The sequence below is a fragment of the Scomber japonicus genome, chromosome 5 (assembly GCF_027409825.1).
Source record: "Scomber japonicus isolate fScoJap1 chromosome 5, fScoJap1.pri, whole genome shotgun sequence".
In the NCBI taxonomy this organism is placed as follows: Eukaryota; Metazoa; Chordata; class Actinopteri; order Scombriformes; family Scombridae; genus Scomber; species Scomber japonicus.
This window is the reverse complement of record NC_070582.1, coordinates 17,890,505-17,910,678: the sequence shown is the minus strand read 5'-3', so window position 1 is coordinate 17,910,678 and position 20,174 is coordinate 17,890,505. Positions and strand designations below refer to the sequence as shown.

The window sequence follows — 20,174 nt, the reverse complement described above, 5'->3', positions numbered from 1 at the left end:
GCCAATACAGGGTGAGGTTAAAAAGAAGAGCTCATGGTAATTGAAATGTCAGATGCATTACGCCTGCACTGTCCCCAGTTCATTTCCTGCTCTCACCGTACAAAGGGAATTCCTTCTCCTCTTGCATTAATCCTGCTCAAGTTGGCTCTGTAATCCCCTGAGCTAAATAAGAGCAGAGGGACACTGCGATGTGGGGGGCCAAACAACAGCTTGTGCCACTTTCACGAGGGGCTAGACTGAAACTGAGAGTGAGCTAAATGATTACTAAAGATAAAGCTGAGAACTCAGAGGCCTAAACATGACTTTATGTCAAAAGGTCAATTGAGAACTGGAAGAAAGAGTCTGGGGACAGAGGAGCTACATAGAGCAGGCACACAAAGATTCAAAGCCATCTTAATAGGGGCTGTAAAAAATGATCTTTCAAACAAAAGCCCTGTCTTCTTCCTCTGCCGTACATTAGGTCATAACATCCTCTTTGTTGAAGTGCGAAGGCATTTTCTTAGGATTGAGGAAACTCAGGAGAAGCATTCAAACAGCCCAGAGATGTCAGACTGAGCACAGACCACTTCCTGCATATCCACTCTAGTAAGATAGCATGATAACTCACTCTGACAGTTACACAAAAGATTCAAACAATTAGAAGAACACCTTTACTGAGAAAAGTCACAGCACCACACCTAACAACCAACTCTCTGCTTCCTGGCAACGTGCTTCCTTTGCTATCATCAAACTACACAGAAACAGTATGCAGCCCTTTTCACCTATGCACAAGAACTGCAAACTGCTCTCTGGTCTGTCAAAGATTAGCTAAAAAACACCCTGCTATTGTCTGCAAGCCAGGCACTTGTTTGTTCTGCACCCAAATGAGACATGACTGATAATTATCATTGCATTTCAAAAAGTGTGAACTTGACAAACCAGAGAGGGATATGTATGGTGCGCTGGCTATCTAAAACAATCTCATGACTTATGTCAAAGTGTTTTCAGTGTGTTTGGTGGTTGTCAACTTGCCAGGCAATGCTGTGTTGTTGTAGGAGTGGACACAAGTACTTTAACTACAGACAGCCAACTGGCAGAAGAAAGATTACTATGTAAATGTTCAGCATTAATGTTTGTCCAGGCTCTGACCTTGTTACTCCAAACAAGGAAACACAGTTCAGTCGAGAGCCATGATACTAACGTCGCCATTACAGGAAGGTAAAGTCAGAGCTGACAGGTGGATGCTGGGGTGGATGTAGGCTTTTGAAGGGCTATATGAGAAGCAGCATTAGCAAAAGTGTGAGCACTGACGGTTTAAATACGCTGCCATGGGGAGAGTTAGATATATGTATTTGCAGTGACAGCAGTATGTCATGAGAGTAGAGTGGTGACTGCAGTTGGGCCTAAAGTATCTCACAGGCTTCACTTTATTACTTGTACATTAAAAGTGCTATAAAAGTACATTACATGTAAAAGCTGCATAATCTGGCAACAGCAAGCATAATTTATAATTTTTTTTATTTTTTATTCAAGAATAAAATAAAAGTCCATATTATGGAATTATATATTAAGTTTAATTACATTTTTTCCAACATAAAAAATAACATTTTTCCCCATGTTGATCTGTACCTTTGTTGAATCAGATCAATATTGAAAAAGGGACATTTTAACTATGTAAAAGAGTCATTGTGCGCCAGTTGCATACGCCCATTTCCCATGTTTTGTAACATACAAGTGCATTTAGACATCAGGTCTTATATCATTTATGAGTAAGAAAGTGCGCAAGTGTGCTATGGTGACATAACCTCTGGTCCTTCCCTGTTTACTCCCGTGCACTTCTGCTACTGAAGCTGCATGATGTCATCGCTCTGATCACTTACCAATACAAATTCTAAAAACTTAACTAAAGCAAATATATTCAGAGTGCAATGAAATGAATTGAAAATGAAAATAGTCCAGGACTCTGTGCCAAACACAGGGAGGATTTTATCTGGTCATCCACCTTTTCAGTATCTTTTTTTTGTACTTTTTTTGCTGTCACAACTGATCACAATCTCAAAGTCATTTGTCTTCAGGCACTCTGAGGGGAACTGACAAAGTTCCTCTCTTACATTTCTCAAAGAATATCTATCTGAAGCACTGCTGCCTCCTCCATCTTCTGACTGATAGTACTAACACTCTAATCCTGCAGACACTAATGCTCAGTGGCTTTGTGACAGTTGTCTGACATCCCAGACTTCAACCTGTAAACAACAAAAACTTGCTTAGGGAAAATTTGCCAATTTAGAAGAATAAATCTACTTACTGAGATCAAATGAGATTTAAAACTTTTAAAAACATTTAGTGTTGGCCATGATCAGAGTATGACATGGGTTTATGCAGATAGCTGTTATGTAAACGCGGCTCCCCTCATGCAGACAGGATTAATAACAAACAGGTAAAAGTCGCACAAAAGTCACCTCTAAGGTCAAGTCTATTTTGATGAGGTTCAGAGTAGATTAATGGCTACCAAATTTTCAGTGATCCATAAGTAAGTGCTAACAGCATTAGACAGCAGCTTTCACCCCAGGAAGTGAAGCCTTGGCCCACTTAAGTGGCTTTTAGTATCAACGTCAATGTCACCTGTCAAAACAAACATTATTCATACTGAAGGCAGGAAGTCTTATTCTATAGAAAGACCTCACAAATAAAAGTATAACTGTAATTTCTATTAATTATGATAAACTGCCCCTTTTTTTTTAGTATTGGATTTGCAGATTATCGATTAATCTGTTTCAGACACATTTCAATTAGTTGATTAATCAATTAGTCAATCAACAGATATTTAATTGGTAACTTTTCAGAAATCAATACTTAATTTTACATCTTTTGGGTTATTTTTCGCTATGCTCTGACTTTCTACAGACCAAATGATTAAACATCCGGTGAAGAAAATAATCAGCAGATTAATTGATGATTAAAATAATCAGCAGCAGTTGCAATGTTATTTATAAAATGTCAGAAAACAGTGAAAAATGCCTGTGATAGTTTCCCATAGCCCAAGGTAACATATTCAAATTGCTTATTTTATTGAACAAACAGTTGAAAACTCCAAAGATCTTCAGTTTTCAAATGATATCAGACAAAGAAAGGCATCGAATCATCACATCTGAGAAACAGAGAATTTCAGGCATTTCTGCTTGAAAGTATGACTAAACCAAAATATATGCCATTGATTATCACTTGATTGACTTATTGATAAACTAACTGTTGCCACTCTAAATGAATATATGACATAACTATCTTATGTATTTATGTATTATATATATATAACCTATATAATTTTAACATAATCCATTGAGTACACCACAGAGTAAATAAAAAGAAGCGGAGGTGGTGTGTTAGCTGTACCCTATAGTAACCCTGTGGACTCTACACAGCCATGACCTAAATAACATGCCAAAGCTTAAAGTAGGCTCTCAACTCACATTCAAATGCCATTACATCAGGATCATCCTGCTTTAACTTCTGCTTACGTCAAAACATCTCAAATTTGAAACCAGCTCTCTGCACACCTTTTTTTCTTTTTTGCTGTTATTACAAATCAAAAAGACTTCTTCTCATTTGGTTAACTTCAACTCGCAACCAGTGCAGAAAACAGTTTCACTGATGCCATATGGCCGCAATATAAAAAGTGCAGCTTAAGGACATGTTTAAAACTATTAGCATTTTGACCCTCGAGGATGAGCAGTAGGGTTACTGTAGAGCTTCGTCCGGTCTTCTCAGCAGGTCAGCTCTCTTCCTCCCCTCGACACCCTGTCACGTTAAGCCAAGCTCTGGCTCAATCTAAGCCTCCGAGAGGTCACAGCCTGAAATGGGAGGGCAACATTGGGCCTCACTGAAGGCTTCAGTTCTTCATATCAGAGGTCTAGTTAACAAAAGAACTGATATGAGTGTAAACGGCTGATAGCAGGATATTTTAAAGCAAGGTGACTTTTACTGAGCCTGCTGTACATGCAGCCTCTGAACTTAAACTAATATTTAATGTAGAGCTTGCATACAATTATTACTTACTATTACTTATTTTATGTGTGTGTATAGTCTGTATAAATGCCACAATCTTAAATATGTAATATTTTCTATTAATGGAAAAACAAACAAACTTCAATACATCCAAACACACTGAAATAAAACCAAATATATTTGTTTAATAATAACAGTAAAACGTCACATTTTATATATTTGCTCCTTATATTCCAACTTTTTTATGTCTAAGAGTGAGTGAGGATCTGCTGTTCCCAACATATCTCTGTCCTGTTTTATAATTCAGGGACTGCGACAGCCAAGCTGCCACATCCCATGACTCTTTGGATGACAATAAAGAGAAAAATCACTTAAGTAAGACACACTACAGCGGGACAGGGAGAAGAAAAAGGTTTTACTGAGTGAGGTATATGGCAGAGCTCTAACAGTGAAGTCCTGTCATGGAAATAAATTCTATTTTAATCTTTTAAAAAAAAAAATCCACATCCTGCCCTCTTACATTATATAAGACAGAGTGAAGCCATCATATTAAACTTTGGGGAAAGAACACACTCTGTTCATATCCTCTGTGTGTCTCCTCATGGATGAATATTAGATAATAAATACAGAGAAAAGGTCAAGTCAAGTCAACTAAAAGCCTTAAGTGAAATAAATGAACTTAAAAACAGGAGTGATTTATTTAAAAAGCATCTTGACATGTAAATACATTTTGAAAATATAAAAATAACGACATGTAAGATGTCCTGTCATGACTATCTGAGCACAAACTAAATCTGCTGTACTTCATGAAGAGCTCAAGAGTCCACAAGAACCCAAGAGATAGAAATTAGCAATAAGGATGTTTACCACATAAAAAATAGACTGCTAAAAAATATTTGGCCTGTGCTGTGTTTTAGGTCATCAACATTGTCAAAGGGAATTTCAAGACTAGAGCTGCAATAATGAGTCAATTAATCAATGAATCTATTGGTCGAAAATTAGTTGCCAAATATTTGTATACCTTAATAATTGTTTTTGCCATTTATTAAGCAAAAATATTAAATATTAAACGGTTGCTGTTTCTGTGTCATTCATGACAGTAAACTCAAAATCTTGAATGTTGGCTGGTAGATTTAAGACATAACTGTTTTGCTTTAAGAAGCTGTAAAATGTATGGTTTATTATTATCTAACATTTTATTGACAAAAAAATGATTGCTAATTCACAATCAAAGGCATGGTTATTGTTCCACATCATGCACACACTCACACAGGTGTTTTCAGTTAATATAGATGATTATGTTTAAGATAGGTTGAACTACACAGGTTAGCACATGATACTACCAGACTTCATGTAATATCAGTGGTGTGTTTATTTCAATGTAAAAGCTGCAATGGAGCTAACAGGTAGAGTAGGGGAGCTGTCAATCCAACACGCGTCAATCTGTGCTGATCAACACAGTCCTGAGAAGAAATGTAAAGGGAATTTTTCACAGGAGACATTTTGACCTTTGGTGCAAATAATAAAATGAATGATGGATGAATTTAGCTGCTTCCGTTTCAGGGTCCTGGTGTCATTGGAGACATTATGAATGTTATTAGTAACACCTGCACTTTTCCTACTGTGACAAGTCAAAATATCTGCTGTGAAAAGCTATAATGTTGAGCTAAGAAGAGAATTTTTAAAACAATCATCATATTATCATCAAATACATACTGTAATCTTATTATTTTTGCACTAAAAGGCATTTTTGTTTATTGCCTTGTTGTCACATGTCAAGGTATTTTGTTGTTTTTCTTGACAGATAATCTTTCGTACTGTAGTAATGAACAGTAGTGTGTATTTGTGTTGTGCTCCATAAGCCTGTGATCAGCTTGTAGGTGTATGGCATTAGGCTACTTTAACCTGACATGCTGTAACATAATCTTTGAGTCCAATTAACCTTGTGTCATCACACTCCAACTATTCCAGGAAACAGTAAAAGCCCTCATTAACCTAAATGGTGACAGTATTGGTTGGCTTGAGCTGAAGTCCACTCATTTTTATGTCATGTCTTCTGGATTTAAATCCACACTCCTAATTAACGTGATGATCTCCATTGTTAATAACCAGACTGCAATACTGCACACGTAATCATAATGGCCGACGTTTAATTTACTGTTCCTGTGACTGCCCGGTCTTCTCTGTGCATTGCAAGTGTTTAAAAAGAAAAAAAATTACAGTAATGCAAGCGTCGGCTGCTGTTACAATAATAATAATGGTCGTTCTGTGCCATAAGATTACATAAACAGACTGGGCACGTTTTCAAACAGGGCATTGATGTGATGTTGGAAGCTCAGAGGACTCGGCCAGGCTGCCAACTCTGCGAGCACCGGGTCAGTGGGAGACAGAAAGAGAAATAGGGAGAGAAGGACAGACAGACGGTGGGCAGGAGTTAATATAACAGAGCAAAGCCCTGTCGTTCTGCCTGCTACAGTGATCTGTTTGTAATCCTGCTTCAGATGTTTGCTTGGGGCCGAGACGAAGCCACACACAGTATTCAATTGTTGGGTAGTTGGGGTGGTAGGATGGAGGCACGGAGGAGAAAGGGCACAAGACCAGAGCACTTACTGTACGTCTCTCCACTGGAGAGCCACAGCTGCTCTATTGACGAGAAGCACAGAGAGGTTTGGGACTCTTTGACAGCAGCTGGTAACAGCTTCTTCAGCAGGTGGCTTGGCCTAATTATCAAGACAGAGATGCCAACAGCCTGTTTCCCCCTTTCCTACAGGAACATGTGAGAGTCAAGCATTCAATATACAGCCGATTGTACAGCACCATGTCTGCCTCCAATTATAATGGAGCAGTAATTGTGCTGCATCCTGAGGAAGAGGAGAATCAATGAGGCAGACCAGATGTGGGAGCCGTTTCAGGAAGTAAAAAGTTGTCTAAGAAGTACAGACCAAGAGGATATTTCTGCCTATCAATTTTGTTCCAAATCAAATATTCAAAATTTGAATCCTTTAAAATCTATCAAGTGTTTGGGGTCAACTTCCACATATGGGAAACTACTCTTTGACTCATAGAATGACTCACAGATTCATTTAAGATCACTGTTTGTCTGTTTTATGAAGTAAACCGTACACAACAGCGCACACAGTAAACAGCTTTTAGAGGTGCACTTTACCCTCAGTTTGTTTGCTATACAAGTCAAAGCAGCTTGCAAACAACATATCAAAAGCAGCATGATTTTGATAATGATACTCATCTGCTGCAGTTGATTTCATTCCAATAGTTTATGGTAAAGGTCAAAGGTCAGCTGAACACGTAAAGAAAGTGAATCTAAGAACTGGATAATAAACCTAAACCAAACCTCAGACTTAACTCTCCACACATGAAAAAAACTATTTAAAAAAGGTATGAACAGCATAATTGTTTGGCACAAAACAATTCCACTAAAAGTTTGATTGAAATGCATTTGAGGTTTCTAGATCAATAAATGGGAAAAATTGACAATGTAGCAGGTAAAACCTCTGACTCATCTGTTATTAAACGTAGCATAACATGATGGGATCAGAGTGAAACCAGATCGACTAACTTGTGTTTGTCCACTGAGTAAATACATAAAAATAGACTGAATAAAACAGTCAATTATAGTAACTGCCCACCTATTGATCAGAGTCCATTTAATTAGGCACTGTTATCCCTCACTATGCCATCAGTGATATGGGGATTAAGTGCTGAACATGCTTCTGAGTAATCCTAGGAGCCCATGGTGCAACCACTTGCACACACCACTCAATCAATGAGGCTCCGGATTTGTGGCAAAGCCACAAGCACAGCGCAAATCTGTATTTCCTGAGCAAAGTCCTTTTTCAAGGTCAGCTGCTTGAATTCTGAAAAATGAGCAGTTCAGAGTGTAGTGAGTCTAAAACCTGAGCTATCCGGCAGCCTTCGTATGTTTGAACTGTGTGTATGAAAAATCGGGTGGACCGAGTGGAGCGACAGCTGCATCCTCCACAGCAGGAGCAGAGGCGGGACTGAGCATCTCAATCCAATATTAAAAAACAGCCTAACAACCAGCCGTTTCTGTGGCAACAGCTTCCTGATGCTGCTGTGTTTAAGATCTGTCTCCTCCCACCTCTTATCTCCACGCTCCTCCCCCAATGGATGACGAAAAAAATCCCCTTTTTAATCAGCAGTGACAGAGCCTGACCTAGATTGCTTTGAGAAGGCTGCGTGGTGGTGGAGGTTTACTGAGGTCGCAGGGATTCATGACGGAGAGGGAAGGTGACACGAGCATGTTTAGGCCAAATACTGGCCATGCTGCAGCGGGATACTACATAGAGCACCATTCAGGCACTTGGGGAAAAAAACATACTAATGGCAATAGCCCAAAGCTTCAGCATGCAGTTCTGCTAGAGCTGGTGAGAAGGCCGGAGGGTCTCATAAACACATCTGTTATCAAGCGCTTTACTGGCTTTCAAATTCACACTTTCTCAGTCCCCTGGATGGCCCAGCTGAGGAATGAAAGGTTCATCAGTGCACGGGTCAAATTGACAGGAAGCAGCATGTTTAAAGCTGCTCTTGGCTCCTTGTGAGCAACAGGCTGCTCTGTTTCTACCAGCTCCACTCTGCTGTGTTTACCAGTGAACATCCAGCTGTGTGACTTTGTTTATAAAACAGTAATAGTAGAGGGTGCTGTTACAGGTTTCACCTCAGTTTGACAGCAACAGACACAGAGGGAATTATTCATCTCATCCATTCATTTCTACATCTGTAATACAGTCTATAGCTTAGCAATTTGTACAAAATGTAATTATATGAATAAATAAAGTATCTGGAATAAAAGTCTCATATTAACTAATGAGTTATGATAATTAATGAATTTATTCATTACTGTTTTTATTAGTTTGATGAATCTTTTGGTCCATAAAATATCCTAAAATAGTGAAAAGAGCCCATAAACTAGTTGATTTCTTGTATTGTCCGGCCATTGATTTACAATGATAGACAACATATTATTCATATTTATACAGCTGTCTGTACCGCTTATATTAGACCCATAGTTTATTTATAATAATTAATATCACACCACTGTTTATACTGGTTATATGTTTTGTAGCACATTCATATTTATACTATTGTCTACAGCATTTATATCTGATCTATAGTGTGAACATCATATTCTTATTCTTACCTCCCAGCTGATAATCTACATTTCCTTGCATTTATATTTCATTCATACTAGCATTCACACTGAATACATTTAAGCATATTCATATCACTCTGTCATTCTGTTAATACTGTTCATACTGTATATAACATATTCATAGCCTTCCTGTTTATTCTATTTATGTATTATACATACGTACACTTTACTCCACCACACTTTACTGCTTCTTTTGCATTTCTTGGCTAGATGCTTAACTGCACTTCATTGTTTCAGTACTCTGCAATGACAGTAAAGCTGAACCTAATCAAATCTAAAACAGAGAAAAGCAGTAAATTCTCACATTTGATAAACTGGAACCAGCAAAATGAAACCAAATTTTTGCTTCATAGAAAGATTAATTGTTGTCAGCTGATTGATTGATCGTTTCAGCACCAATTGATGTTTGTCACATTTAACCGCATAGTAGGATCAGGTATGAAGCTTTTCCTAGAATATTTTCCCTTTATCTTATCTTGTTTTGGAGTCATCTTATTTTTTCTTTTTGCTGTGACTCCTTTTAAACACAGTAACTGTAAGAAAGTGTCACATATAAATGACATATTCATCATTATCATTGCTAAAACCACCAAGGCTGATTTATCTCCACACCACAGCAACAAGGATCCATCATAACAAATTTGTGTTGGTGGGCTGATAAACACTGTTCAAATCCATATGAAAGACAAAAACAAAAACAAAACAGGTTGCTTGTCCATCAACTCTGAAACAACACAGATGTTTTCTGACAGGATGCCACTTTCCACAGGGCGACATCTTTGGTTAAGGTTCAGTCATTGTTACAAGAAACCAATGTTCCCTGTTGGTAGGAAAACGGAAATTAACAAAGGTCTTCTAAGTTTGAGTCATAATTTCTCATTTGAGTCAAAATTCCAATGACCACTAGATGGCTTTGTCACTTAAACGTAAAAAGATGCTCTAGTGTATTAGCTGTTTTTTTTGGGAGGTCAGAACTGAAAAGATCCTTTATATGTTAAAATATGATCCTATAAAACAAATGCTTTATCTACTGTATCTTTGCTTCAGAAAATAAGAAAATAATTTGGAAAGGTCCATCTTGTATGTAACAGGTCAAAAACAAAACAATTAATAAATGGAGATTCAGTGAAACTATCAAGTGTTTATGTACTATCCAACCATCCAGATATCCAATAAACCGGACAGGACAGACTGTAGACACTCCACAGCAAAACATGGAGTGGTATAATTACAGCGCTGCTACTATACTATCCCACAAAAGCAGCAGATTGACAGCGAAGTGATTCACTTCAGATGACGAGTCCTAACGAGGCTACTACATGGTGTGACATGACAGCAGAAATCTGAGGGTGTTAAAATCAACCTTGAGTCCACACCCATCTGAGTCCATTTCACACTATCTTAGATTTGCACACTCGCCCATCCAAGTCATATCATATCCACACATAAACAAACCACTCATCAGTCAGTTCTTGTCAATCTCCAAACAGCTGTTCTGTGTCAATTGAGAAATTACCTTATTAGATTCAAAGAAGGACAGCAGACTAAAATCTAATAACTCCCTCTGCTCAAACTTAATGAAACTTTCATTTGGGGTAGTCACTAATCAATCTCTATGACTTCCCATTTATACCAAAGAGGGAGCACTGTGAAATGCTAAACATTCGCTACGCTTATGTTGGCTCAGTTCCTCTCTGACTGCTTTACATGATGTGATAGTCAGAGTATTTGGGGATAATTGCTGATTAGCTTTGAGGCAGCAGCAGCATGTTGTTGACCAGTTGGATAATCTCATGTTCACTGCCCTCGCTACCCTCCAGGGCCAGCCTGAGGTAACTGAGCAGGGTGCAGCCACGGTGTCGGGCCTGCAGGGTAATGTAAGCGCTTCTGGGTCATTTAGCACATAGTACAGCAGACTGCTGAGCCTCCTGCCACACATGGTGGTAAGACAAACCCACATAGTTCATCACAGCAGCGCAGAGAAGCAGCAGCTGCCTGATGAACATTCACGGCAACACCATTTATCATCTTGAGATAAAACAAACTGGTGTTGCTAGGCAAACTCAGCATGCAGCTTATGGCAGGGACGGAAAAACCCATTTAGAATCTAATCCTTCAAGATGACATTAACGTACGCCGAATTTAAGTAGCTTATATAAACACCCTACTGCAGCAACTGTTTGGAGTCAGAGCATTTTAGCAGGAATGTTGACAAGTCTCTCGAGGATCCCTCTGAGACCTTTGTCACTGCAACTACTGCCACTGGTTTTCCTAACAAACCTGAAGCTAAATTTATGCCTGCAGAGCTGAAGTGAACACAAAGTGGTGAAATATGTCATTAGAAAATTGCTAGAATCTGTAGATTTAAAGAAATACACAGTAGCTGTAGAGAAAGACAGTGCCGAGGTCTGGAAATGAAATACAAACCAATGGTTGGCAACAAAATACACAGATAGGAAAGGCACATTTTTTAGACTTTTACTCTCCAGGTAGAGGCAGTTATCTTGTCTTAGGGCAGAGAGGAAAAAAAGGACCTTTGTGTTTCTCCACAGCTGGTCGCCAGTCTGTCATTCCTAGTTTGGTAGTTTGGCTCTATGTATGAGCAAGCAAGAGAAAGAGAGAGAAAGAGAGCATGTCTGCTACAGCAGGCTTGTGTTCATCAGCAAAACTCAAATGCACTTCATTCTCTGATGGATGCTGTGACTGGTGTCCGTCAGTGGTGCATAAACACAACACAAATCACATTTAGTAATCCCTTATTTAAAAATCATGCCAATGTGATTCTATGACACACTTTTAATATTTATTCATTATCAAAATGAAGAGATATCAGTGTATATGTACTATATGTACGAGTGATGCTACTTCAGTCTTCAGGCCTCTAAGATGATCTGAAAAAATGGACCAATCTTGCCATTAGCAGGTATGTCTATAAGCTATTCAAACTGCCACAGCTGACAAGCTAATTAGACAGCATGCAAACAAGATGAGGCTTGTTTGTATATGAGGAGGAGACACTAGGGTTGTTTTTTCAAAGCCAGTGCTCTTTGTATAAATGGCTGCTGTTTAACCGTCGGCCAGGAGACAGGAAACAAACTAATTTAATAAGCAAAGATGTTTTGTGAAGGCGGAGAATCAGCTGCATGCCAAAAGCAAAGACAGGGGGCGCTATCATGAAACCAATAAATATATAATGTCAATTTCAGGTTGTGGGTGTTAAGTTGCATGGCTCTGGTCATGTGGGTTGGTCAGTCAATCACTTCGTCCAGATTGAAATATCTATTTGATGGACTAGCATCAGAACTTTTCAAACATTCATGAAGCCAACCTTGACTTTTCTTCTAGTGCCACCAGCAGATCTTTGACTTTGGTTTATGACCAAATACCTGCAAAACTTATGACATTCCCATCAACCACAACTGTACTCGGTGTTTACTGCTAATAAACAAATGTTAGCAAACAACAACCGCTTTCCATGCAAGTTGGAGCGTTACACTTCTCAAGGCGTCAAATGCAAACAATTAACATGGCTGACTGTGAGAAACTGGCTGGCAGTGTATGAATATCCATGATGTCAGCAAAGTCCATTGGATACATTAATGAAACAGAGAAGGATAAACAATTGATATGGTTGTCACACATAATATTTTATGTCATATGTATTCAGAATAATAATCACCTACCAAGTACCATAATCATCACATTTCTGATAGTCTGTGTCATTCACTACGTATTCACTATTCATTTAACACCATTCAAACCTCTGTGGGCATCTCCCTGTCGGCACTCCGACTGCAAGAGCTGTTCCATGATACCCTCTCAAGTAGGACGTCTCAAATGCAGCATTAGACTTTTTTCTCAAAAGTGAGCACAGGAAATGTAATTCAGGGAGTTAAATTCAGTTGGACACTACACTTTTTATAACAGCTTCAGAAAGACTTCTGCCAGCTGAAGAAGCACTTTTGAGAAATTGAACTTCAAGTTTCTTCTCCATCAGCACTTTTAAATCTGATCATACATATCTTATAATTATTATGCAACAAGCGATGTCCACATGTCCATGTCTTTGGGATTTTACATAAAAAGTCATGACATTGATGAATTAATTAAAGTCATCCTTTTTAGTCCCCTTACATGTGAATATGCCAGGCACTACACACTGTACATTATAGTTTAATGAAGAAATCCCAGGCTGTTTAAAAGCTTCTGAAACCTGGAGAGGCAGCTGGGTGGAGTCTGTGCTACACAACATGACGTTAGCTCTAGAGCCCTCTCTGTGTGTCCTGTATAGTATATTTTTGCAATTGGGGGTCCTGTGGGAAGAGCCAGAATTAGCAGTGGATAGTGAAAGGTCATAGAGCAGTGGGAATGGAGATCCTGTTGATGCAATCTGTCCAATCATATTTATTTCCTTTGGCCAGGGACGAGTGCCTACATCCAGACTCAGGGAAACAAACCCAAACAACATGATCCCAAATACATGCAATGTTTTTCCTTTTACAGACTGATGGCAGAGGCAGTCAAGCCAGTACTTCCTTTTAAGAAGAACTTGTAGCACTTAACGATACAAGCCCCCACCCCAAAAAAGAAAATCTCGACAATGACAGCAAACAGCAACCAAAAACATCTCAGAAGGCAGAGTCACTGCAGACTTTGTTTTACTGTTGTTTAAACAGCAGTAAGCCATGTCTGCTGCAGTATGCATAGTAAAAGCAGGCGGTCAGAGCCTCTGGAGGAGTTGTTTTTCACAGGCCTATGTGGTATGCATGTGCGTCCCGGCCCACTCAGACCCACCTCATGGCTGGCTGGTTGGCATTCCTGCCTCACTCTGTAATTATGGCTCTTCTCCAGGCCTCCCTGCTCTGCTCTGCCTGCACCGCCAGACTCTGACAAGGCGCGACCTGCCTCTTTATAAGTCTTTTCACCTGGCTATTTAGCTCAGACTCTTAACAATAACACACCACTGGGGTGAAAATGTGCTTTGACAACAGCAGTGAGCAACAGTTTTAATGGTTGGTGGAAAAAAAAAGTAGCTTGAATAACACTTGGTGTCATGTGTCATGAATCAGGGCTAATCATGATGTTTTCCACCTTGTGCTGAAGCTGAAATTATGTCATATTATATAATCAAAGTGAAGCACAGAATTACAGTGAAGTGTGTGCTTTGCTCCAAACCCCATCTCCCGTCTCTCAGTGTGTGAAAAAGCCTCAACACTCTAAGCTGTGAAAGAGTGTACATGCCAAACAGCACGTACAGTAGATACACACTTGTAATCTGGCAGTGAGAGCGTTACAGAGCACAATGGTAGCAGGGGAAGTTTTACACATCTGTCTGCAGCTGTTTCACATTCTACAGGTGTTTTCCTCTCTGCTTTTTCAAACCACTCCTAAATTCCATTCCAAACACCTCTGCAGAGTCAAAACAACATTTTTGCTTTCATGTCTTGAGAATCCCATAACAAAGCTACATTTGAGCTAAATCAGGTAATCTTATGATGCCCACATGATAATATGGGATTTATTCACAGTTTTCTTTGTCATGAATAAACAAAATTGAAGATGAGACTAAAGCAAACGCTGAGCTTACAGAAAATATGCAAAAACTACAGAATATAAGCAAATATTTGGAAACGAAAAGTGTTTCAAAAACACAACTTTGTGTCACTGCTCGAACAATGTGAATTTGTTTATGTAAACTGATGAATAATCCAAATGCATTATCAGTATGTGAAAGGAAATCTCACAGAATTTCAGACAATCTACTCCATTCATGCAGCTGGGGGCACATGACATGCCTGCAGCAGAAGGATTAGGACGATCAGCTGAGCACAACTCAATACCACATTGTTCCTTGCTGCTCACCGCTTGTTTTTCCTCCAACTCTCCTTGAAGCTTATCAGAGGAGGACAGAGCCAAACGCCTGCCAAACTTCAATCACTCCCGGTCCACTTCCCACCGTAAACTGCGAACAAGCTAGCGTGTTGGTGCCAAGATGTCAAAGCCTTTTATGGTACTTTTTCAGGGTCTTTATTGTTTCACACAAAGCCTGAGGTGCTTTTTTTTGGTAAAACAGCTCGTGTTCAGAACAAATAAACACGACGAATGGCAATTAAGAAAATCAGCTTTAGGCTGGAGATTATAGAGCATACAGCTGCCTTTGTTCGCAGGTCACATCTGACAAAAGGCAGCCACACAGCGTGCTGCTGTGCGAATGTTTCAGTAAAGGGTGTGTGCCAGCCTGAACTCATCTTCCATTCAGGCTCTCATTGTCTCTGCTCCATGCTGATAACAAACAGCTCACACTATGCAGACACATCTCATCTACTCCATCAAAGGCTAATGTGGCAGCTTGGACAACAAATTACAGGCAGGTCCCAGTCAAAACAAGGAAACACACTATTATATGGATTTGTGGCTGAGGTAACTTTGCGCCTATTGCCATCTAATTTAAAACAGAAAGCTCTGGCATGCAGAAATGTGCGCAGTCTTACCTTTAAATGTCTAAATATTGCTCTAAATTTTGATTTCATCAATTGCTGGACTTCATGGCCAAATGTATGTGTAATTTTACAGTCACGTATTCACTTGGTAGTGCTCACTGTAGAATCTGAATAATATGATACTGATTAGTAGAAAAAGCTACGGCATAGCCTCCACAGCATTTTATGCAAAGAGTTTAAGCTACCTTCTACTCACCAAAATAGAAAAAATACACATCATAGCAAAACATATCCCTTAACAGCCAATGTGTATTCAGAATTGTGCGCAGAAAGCACTTTGAATGCACCTTTAAACCTTGAAGAGCCACATCAGCAGCATCTTGCTTTTGAGAGAGGAGTGAGCGAAGCAGAGACATTTAACCTGCCTCCACGCCACTGAAATCTGCCTAATGGAGATTAAAAAGCTTCGAGATCTGCTCACCTGGCAACTTACATGCACAGGTCTGTGCTTAGAGTATGTGGAGCTAGTGTGCAGCAGAAGGTAAATACATACTGTGTTGACTCAAATTATGTAAATATTCCACCTGATGGCAACGAACAAACACGTGGTAGAGTTTCTGCTATTCCAGTTTTAGTTGCCTTAGGAAATCAGTGCGCTGCAACAAATAGATTTTAAATATCCAGTGTGATAATCATCTTTTTCCTTTAACACTGCTTATCTTAAACAGACACTGCATTCAGCCTTCAGCAATGGCCTTTGGCAATCTTTTTGTTCCAATAGGGGATAATTACATTTTAAAATATTTTTGTTTGTTCAACATTATAAACCTTGCTCACCTATATAGAGTGAGGAGTCTTTCTTCTTCACATGATCATCGATGTAGGACACCCCCAGAGGCTGCACTGGCGTGGCTCCGATCCCCAGCAGGACCTGGGCTCCGATCAGCAGCAGATACATCATGTTGGTGTTGGCCTTGTTGGCGCAAACTTTGTCCTCGGCCTTCTGGGCTTCCCAGCTGCTGGTGTTGGAGCACACATCCCGACCCACATCAGTCCTCCACATTTCCCCTATTTCATACTGATTTGTTAGAAACTCAGGGAGAGCTGAGAGAAGGGCGCCAAGCGCCATGACGATACCCCCGCAGCCAATCAGACGTGGCCGATGTGCTTTGGCCCCAAAGTAGCTGACAAAGAGAATCAGCGCCAGGTTGCCAATCTCAAAGCTGCTGGCTATCACCCCTACGTCAGCACTTTGCAGGTTGAACCGCCGCTCCAGGGTGGTCAGCACACTCACCTGAAAACAACATTAGGACACAAAATCAAACCAGGGTCATAGGAATCATGCTGGAAAACCCAAAAATGTAGCACAAATACAAAACCTAGGATGTGGGAATCCAGTGTCAACAACTCAAAAGGGAAAATTCACCATCGACGCATCATAAGCATTTTTCTACATTTGATTCTTTTAGTCATGCATGTTTTCATCATCAGTCACGCCATTTTAAACAGTGTCTTTCCATTGGAATATCCTGCATAACAAGCTGTTCAGATGTTCCACACTGTGGCTCCTCCCTGCCAACAGGCCTCTGTTTCTGATTAGTTGGGCACAGCAACATTTACTTCCACAACCTTCTCTCTATTTTAGCAGCTGTCATCCACAGAAGTGTTGGAGCCTACCATAAGCTTCCAGCTGAAGCAAATGCAGTAAATGGTTGTTTAAGCCCTGTTCAGTCTTGTTTGTTGTGATGCAGCAATTCAGAGGTCCGTGATTTATTTTCACACAATGAAGTTCAGCTAATTTACAGTATGTCAATGTAAAACCTTTATTATATGCAGCATCAAGAATGCCCTGTAAAGTGAAGCAAGGGTGTGTTCGCTTGTGGGAATGATCTCTCTGTGCCATGTGAACCACAGTCTCACATTTATATAGTTATCAAGCTATTTTAAGATCTGACCCAAACTGTCTTTGAAAGGGCATTGCAATTTTCCACTCCCCACTGGCTCCGTTAAAGACTCAACATCCTTTTCTGAAATGTTTCCAAAAGGGACTTAATCACAGGATGAATCAACTTGTGGTTTTACTGTTGGAACATTTCTTTAATCTGTCAAATGCTAAATGATGGCAATTTAATGTACATGATTACTTCTGATTGGAGCAGTTGAGACATAAGAGCTACTACTGCTGAAAGATAAAACCCTGTAAACTCAGTATTTTGCAACTAGATGTCAAAGATCACGTACTGAGCAAACCAACACTCTTTTAGTGGTTTCTACATTCAGTTGCATTCAGCGTGAATCACCTACATTTGACCTCAGTGACAGTTCACATGTGTGTTTTTCCAGGATGTCTCCAAATTTATACCGCAACTGCTGCTGAATCTGAAATTTACTTTTACTTTTACTTTATTCCATAACATTACACACACACAGGTAACCTTTCAGTCCCTACATTATCTCATGTGACTTTTAGGAAGCAGAAGTGACAGCAAGTCATTTCTGCAGCTGCTGTGAACACCACTGCAGCGGCTCCTTCACTACAGATCAAAGCATGGGGAGGATGATTGTTGGGAGCGGTCTGTGCCGGAGTCCTCGACTGAAGCGGAGTGGATGGAAAAGTTTAGAATGAGTCATGACATTTCTGCCCCTTGAGCGAGACTTTCTCACAAATGCGAATACACCGGAAAGGCTGCGTTTATGGCTGGCTTGCCCCACCCGGTTGGGATCTGATCACAAACATTGTCTCCTCTGGTTCTTAGAAACACTGCCAAGCCCAAACAACCTGTTGACATTATAGCTTTAGCTGGACAGTGTGCCACGCAGGAAGCAAAGCCAATCCAATCAGATCCCATTCCATTACAGAGGGCCCAAGCGAGTGATGTGACTGACAGCTTTCAGTTCAGCAGTGGAAACACTCAGGATGAGTTAAGCTCTCATCTCCAGGTTCAACATGTTTGCTCACTTAAACTCTGACTTCAAACAGGCAGAATTCCAGGAGGATTAAAACCAGAATAAATTACATAGGAAAAACAGAGTGGATTGCATATCGGTCAGCGGTCAGAGCCACGTTTTGTACGCATGGCAGCCCAAACTGTGGAAATGTTCAATCTGTTGCATGGCAACAAAACAAACCTCATCCAGTTGTGTGACATCCCATTACCTCACAGACAGACGAGTCTTACGGGAGCACAAAGAATCCCAATTTCCAAAGAAAAAAATGCAGACTTTTTATTCCCCAGGTCGCATTGACAGAGGCTGTATTATCAGCAGGCAGAAAAAGCTGCTCAATGCTGACATTCACTTCAGCACATTAAGGTTTAGGACTGACATGAAAAGTGCTGAAACGGTAAAATGTTATTTGTGAAGGCACAGTGACTGTTTATAACAGAAGCCTTGGCTGCTTAGAATCATTTGCATTTCCATTACTGTTTCATGAGGTGTAACCAACTGAAGGTCAACTGAAGGTTAACTAAAAGCTATATTAACTGCTCTGAATAAGACATTTTTGTGTTATTACAATTTAGTGTTTTAATTGCTCTCTAAGAGAAGCAACGACTACAGTGTTAGCCAAGGCCATACAACATATCTATTACTCATTAAAACCATTAATCCTTATTTTTTGAGTCATTTTCTGTGTATTGAGTCATATAACCAAACTTCTGACGTCAGGTACTCTGTTAATGGCTACACCTCTGCACTACTTAACCAGGAAGGACTCAGGGTAATAATAAATAACCCATGCTATGACTTATGTCTACATTAACCTGAAATAAAACTGAATTATTTGACATCTCTGCATAAACAGATGTAATGAATAAAAAATAAATAAATAAATGAATAATATCTCAACATGAATGTTAATATTTTGATTTAACATAGTTCAAACATGACAGTGATGTTCTGTTTGGGTTTCTCCCTCCTTCAAACATTCGGCTGATTCAGTGCACCCAACCGGATTTTGACAGGATTGCTCAGCTGAGACGAATGCGGTTCAGGTTCAGGTTCAGGTGTTAGTCACACTTTGCAGCTCGAGCTCTGAAGTGTCGGATTTGGTTCTTATCAGGGAGGTGTTACTACAACCAACGGAGCTTAGGCCCTGAGGGCCTGCACAAGTTGCAAAGAGACACACCAGGGTTTAATACATAGCATTATCTCCTACAATTACAATCAGCTGGAATTAACTGCTGAGATGTAGGCGTCAGGCACCACTGGTGACAAGATGCTAGAGTGTTCAGCCTCTTTTGGCACATCATTTCAAAAATCAGCTCCCCAAAATATTCATGATTGCTAAAAATGCTTGTTCTTGTCATTTTAAATGAGATTAAACAAGGCAGCTTGAACAACAAGTATAAGGTGAGTAGAACTTGGATGACCTTTTCAAATGATCTGCCCACACATGATGGATCAGTGAAATTAAATTCAGGTATTTCAGGTTTATTCTTGCCCAACTGGTGCAGCAACTCACCATGAATTTCATCACTGACCATTTACTCATTAAACCAGTGAAAAATACCTGTTAAACTTTCTCAGAGCCCTAGGTGGCATCTTCAGATTCCCTGTTTCAT

General features: G+C 39.7%; 1 protein-coding gene across 1 annotated transcript in view; it reads right to left on the bottom strand.

Annotated features, from left to right (window-relative positions):
* The window catches only part of slco3a1a (solute carrier organic anion transporter family member 3A1a), a 34,375-nt gene that overhangs the window by 11,800 nt on the left and 2,401 nt on the right, over positions 1-20,174 (bottom strand). Inside the window, exon 2 of the mRNA XM_053319156.1 lies at positions 16,450-16,906. Coding sequence (XP_053175131.1) covers positions 16,450-16,906 — 457 coding nt within the window. The remainder of the gene's footprint in view (positions 1-16,449; positions 16,907-20,174) is intronic.